The sequence below is a fragment of the Pinus tabuliformis genome, chromosome 4_2, assembly GCF_031772625.1.
Source record: "Pinus tabuliformis cultivar Carrire ecotype Pingquan chromosome 4_2, CPIR1, whole genome shotgun sequence".
NCBI lineage: Eukaryota > Viridiplantae > Streptophyta > Pinopsida > Pinales > Pinaceae > Pinus > Pinus tabuliformis.
In genome coordinates this window covers 1,026,467,694-1,026,472,692 of record NC_142304.1, presented here as the reverse complement: position 1 = coordinate 1,026,472,692, position 4,999 = coordinate 1,026,467,694, and the positions used below count along the sequence as shown (strand labels likewise).

The 4,999-nt window shown below is 43.4% G+C and overlaps 1 protein-coding gene and 2 pseudogenes across 1 annotated transcript; 2 read left to right on the top strand and 1 right to left on the bottom strand.

The window, feature by feature from the left end:
• Positions 1–258: 258 nt before the first annotated feature.
• On the top strand, positions 259–1,138 carry LOC149173114 (fatty acid elongase 3-like pseudogene; annotated as a pseudogene).
• Positions 1,139–1,265: 127 nt separating this feature from the next.
• LOC149173113 (fatty acid elongase 3-like) lies at positions 1,266–2,256 on the top strand (annotated as a pseudogene).
• Positions 2,257–3,667: 1,411 nt separating this feature from the next.
• LOC149173112 (putative disease resistance protein At5g43730) lies at positions 3,668–4,321 on the bottom strand. Its single transcript, XM_089426580.1, has one exon. The coding sequence runs from the start codon at positions 4,319–4,321 to the stop codon at positions 3,668–3,670; it is 654 nt and encodes a 217-aa protein (XP_089282706.1).
• Between the last annotated feature and the right edge of the window lie 678 nt (positions 4,322–4,999).

Below are 4,999 nucleotides of genomic sequence, written 5' to 3'. Positions count from 1 at the left end.
CATTGATTACGAATGCATCAGTGCATACTCTGATGTATGCATACTATCTTCTGTGTAGCATTGGGTTCCAGCCTCCATGGAAGAAACTTGGCATCAGTGCATACTCTGATGTATGCATACTATCTTCTGTGTAGCATTGGGTTCCAGCCTCCATGGAAGAAACTTGTCACGAATTGCCAGATTGTGCAGTTCTTGTTCAGTTTCTTGGTTTCCATTGTGTTTCTGTGGCTACATTTCACTGGGGATGGGTGTGCTGGAATGGGAGCTTGGATTTTTAATGCTCTGTGCAATGGTAAGTTATTTGCTCCTAACTGCAACTTTATGGCACATAATGAAGAAAAAAACATACCCAATTCGCCTTGGTCCTATTCCCGCAATTCACAACATGATAATACTCTCTCTTTCGGCTCTTATGGTGGTGGGTTCCTGGGAAGCTACAAGCCTTGAGATGGAAGAAACACGGTGGTTGTGGGGAAGGCCATATGCCTCTAAACAGTGGATATTCTGTTTCCCAATAGGTACGCGCCCAAAGGGAAGAGTCTTCTTCTGGTCGTATGTGTTTTATCTAAGCAAATTTTATGAATTCATGGACACCATTATCCTTGTTCTCAAAAAGAGGCCCTTGACCTTTCTTCATGTTTATCATCACGCAGTAGTGGTTGTAATGTGCTTTCTGTGGTTGGAGTATTCACAGTCCCTACAGGTGATTGCATTGATTACGAATGCATCAGTGCATACTCTGATGTATGCATACTATCTTCTGTGTAGCATTGGGTTCCAGCCTCCATGGAAGAAACTTGTCACGAATTGCCAGATTGTGCAGTTCTTGTTCAGTTTCTTGGTTTCCATTGTGTTTCTGTGGCTACATTTCACTGGGGATGGGTGTGCTGGAATGGGAGCTTGGATTTTTAATGCTCTGTTCAATGCATCTCTGTTAGTACTCTTTTTCAACTTCCATAAGCGGCAATACAGGAAAGGTAAAATGAGGGTAGGCGTAGCAAGGAAGGTGGAGTGACATTCAGATGGTGTTTTGTAGCAGAGGGCCCGTTCTCAACCCCCCATTTTAAAATTTGATCATGACAAGGACATGAACTTGTTGTCTAAATTTGATTATAACATTGACATGAGTTTGTGGTCTGATGGCAGTGTGGAAAATTAACCAAACGCAGGTCTCAAACCCCATCCTCAATACCGAGGAAGATTTTTGGGGTAACCAGTAACTGGACTTGGTATCCCTTGATCTTAGTGATGAGAGGGATAAATAAATGTCACAACTCCGGCGAAGATCGATACAGTTACATGGACGCTCCTTCTGCTCTGTATCCTGCAGAGCCCGTGGCCACCATTCCTTGGGTATAGCGCCTGGTTTTCCTGATCTATCCACCAAAAGTTTAGGATTGATAGACTCAGCGCCTGATTTCGGAATGGTTTCATTCTCAAACCTGGCTCGGGATATCAGGTACTGGACAACACAATATCTCACAATCACCCACTTTCAATGGAGCAGCACAAGCACCTAGGGGGCCTCTTGGCAGTTTTTGATCACTGCAATGGTAAGTTATTTGCTCCTAACTGCAACTTTATGGCACATAATAAAGAAAAAAACATACCCAATTCGCCTTGGTCCTATTCCCGCAATTCACAACATGATAATACTCTCTCTTTCGGCTCTTATGGTGGTGGGTTCCTGGGAAGCTACAAGCCTTGAGATGGAAGAAACACGGTGGTTGTGGGGAAGGCCATATGCCTCTAAACAGTGGATATTCTGTTTCCCAATAGGTACGCGCCCAAAGGGAAGAGTCTTCTTCTGGTCGTATGTGTTTTATCTAAGCAAATTTTATGAATTCATGGACACCATTATCCTTCTTCTCAAAAAGAGGCCCTTGACCTTTCTTCATGTTTATCATCATGCAGTAGTGGTTGTAATGTGCTTTCTGTGGTTGGAGTATTCACAGCCCCTACAGGTGATTGCATTGATTACGAATGCATCAGTGCATACTCTGATGTATGCATACTATCTTCTGTGTAGCATTGGGTTCCAGCCTCCATGGAAGAAGCTTGGCATCAGTGCATACTCTGATGTATGCATACTATCTTCTGTGTAGCATTGGGTTCCAGCCTCCATGGAAGAAACTTGTCACGAATTGCCAGATTGTGCAGTTCTTGTTCCATTTCTTGGTTTCCATTGTGTTTCTATGGCTACATTTCACTGTTGTGGATGAGTACTCCTGGCCATTGCCCTGCCAACCACTTTGATAGCGAGGGGAAGCCCTCTGCACCTTTTACACACAAGCTTGGCTTTTCCCTCTTCTATGTTTGCTGGCAGATTTCCATATAAAAAGCACAATTGCAGGTCAGCATCCTCATAGCCGAGTGCATCATAACTCAACCTAACACAATTGTACACAGTGTCCACGTTTGGCAGCCTTTGGACAACCCATTCCCACTGTTGTGGATGAGTACTTCCGGCCATTGCCCTGCCAACCACTTTGATAGCGAGGGGAAGCCCTCTGCACCTTTTACACACAAGCTTGGCTTTTCCCTCTTCTATGTTTGCTGGCAGATTTCCATTATTATATGGAAAAGTGTGACAAGCAAACAACATCCAACTGTCATCTTCCGACAAATCCTCCATTGTTATTGTGTATTTATCTGCGACACCTGTTTTTAAGAGTGCAACGCGATCCCTGGAACTGACAATGACTTTGGAGGTGGAGTGGTTCCTTACAGGGTACAGTACACCTAATTCCTCTACAATTCTGCAGCATTCCATCCCCATACATAATCTAAAAACAGAATAAGCCCGGTGCTCTGGTGCACTGTCTGATTCAACCATCGCTTTGCAGATCTCTACATCCCTCCAAGATTAATTTCCTTAAAGATCACAGCATATGGATGGCGGACGGTAATTATTGGATGGCAGAATAGGAAAGATCAAGGATCTCCAGATTTACAAGACTAGTAAAAGATGCAGGTAACGTATTGATGGGCATGTGTCTTAAATCCAAATATATTAGCTACTCCAAACACCCAATACTCTTTGGCAATGATTTCAATGACGTCCCACTTAAAGAGAACGCCTTAAGGGAGATCATACTCCTGATCACCCTTATTGGGATCTTTGTTAAATATGGATTTCCGCTGAGAAGCAATGAGCATATTTGTGTAGACGATGTGATTAGGGGAAAGAAGTCAATCTGTTCTCGCTCAACCAAAGCCGAATGTGGCCCAAACACTCATTTTCATTCACAGCTGTCAAACCATTACCCACACGGCAGTAGAAATTTTCTTCCTCCTCTGCGATTCAGATTGCCATATCACACAGGGAGTCATGCACCCTGAAACAGTGTACTTGCCCATCAAAGTCTCTCATCATTGGCTCGATCAAACAACGATCTGCTAAAATGTTGAGATAATATCTTCCCAGCTCGAATGGATCATAAGCGGGTCGATGCTCATGTTCCAACGTCTTCTTGGCAAGTAAGCCTTCCCCTATCCATACCTGAATCGCCAACTAGACATGAACGACTGCGTCTTCCAAGATGTTTGCAACTACACATAAAAAGCACAATTGCAGGTCAGCATCCTCATAGCCGAGTGCATCATAACTCAACCTAACAGAATTGTACACACTGTCCACATTTGGCAGCCTTTGGACAGCCCATTCTCACTGTTGTGGATGAGTACTCCCGGCCATTGCCCTGCCAACCACTTTGATAGCGAGGGGAAGCCCTCTGCACCTTTTACACACAAGCTTGGCTTTTCCCTCTTCTATGTTTGCTGGCAGATTTCCATATAAATAGCACAATTGCAGGTCAGCATCCTCATAGCCGAGTGCATCATAACTCAACCTAACACAATTGTACACACTGTCCACGTTTGGCAGCCTTTGGACAGCCCATTCCCACTGTTGTGGATGAGTACTCCCGGCCATTGCCCTGCCAACCACTTTGATAGCGAGGGGAAGCCCTCTGCACCTTTTACACACAAGCTTGGCTTTTCCCTCTTCTATGTTTGCTGGCAGATTTCCATTATTATATGGAAAAGTGTGACAAGCAAACAACTTCCAACTCTCATCTTCCGACAAGTCCTCCATTGTTATTGTGTATTTATCTGCGACACCTGTTTTTAAGAGTGCAGCGCGAACCCTGGAACTGACAATGACTTTGGAGGTGGAGTGGTTCCTTACAGGGCACAGTACACCTAATTCCTCTAACAATTCTGCAGCATTGCATCCCCATACATCATCTAAGAACAAAATAAACCCGGTGCTCTGGTGCACTGTCTCATTCAACCATCGCTTTACCTCTTCTTCGTTCATATTTTCACCCAAATTTACATTTTTTGTGTGGCTATTTGGGTACGGAGTGCATTTCTAAGACTTGTAAAAGAGGGACTTTGGGAAACAGTGAGACAAAGTAATAAACCATCCTTAGAATTACTGCGTACCTTTTGGCTATTGAAGAGCGTCTTCAAAAGAAGAGTTTTTCCGGATCCACCCTTGCCAACAACACCAGCTTTTCGAGAATCGAAAATGCTTTATCCCGTCCCACTATAAGGGGCTCTTCGATCAATTTCATCTTTGCAGAGCCTGTTGGAACAACAGGGCCATGGGAAGTACTTGAAGAAGAAGAGCTTATTGCACCAAAATTCACCATACAACCAACTTTCCCTTTTATCTCACAATTGGGAATATCTCTTTGTAATTTCTTCCATGTCTACCATAGACATTGCCATCACTTCTACATTAGTGTTCTCTCTAGTTCCTATATTTCTTATTGGACAACCAAAAATTCTTACTTTCTGAAGTGTCTTCAGATCCATATAACTCTCTGGTAATATATTTAATGTTGTACGTGCCATTATATTAAATATTTTAAGTGAAGCCATTGCACCTTTCTCTATTACAGGCAACTCCTTTAATGTAGGTAGCCAAGCAAGAGAAAATGTTTCCAGAAGAGGAAATGCTCCTTTGTGACCAAATTCTGTTGGAAACAAA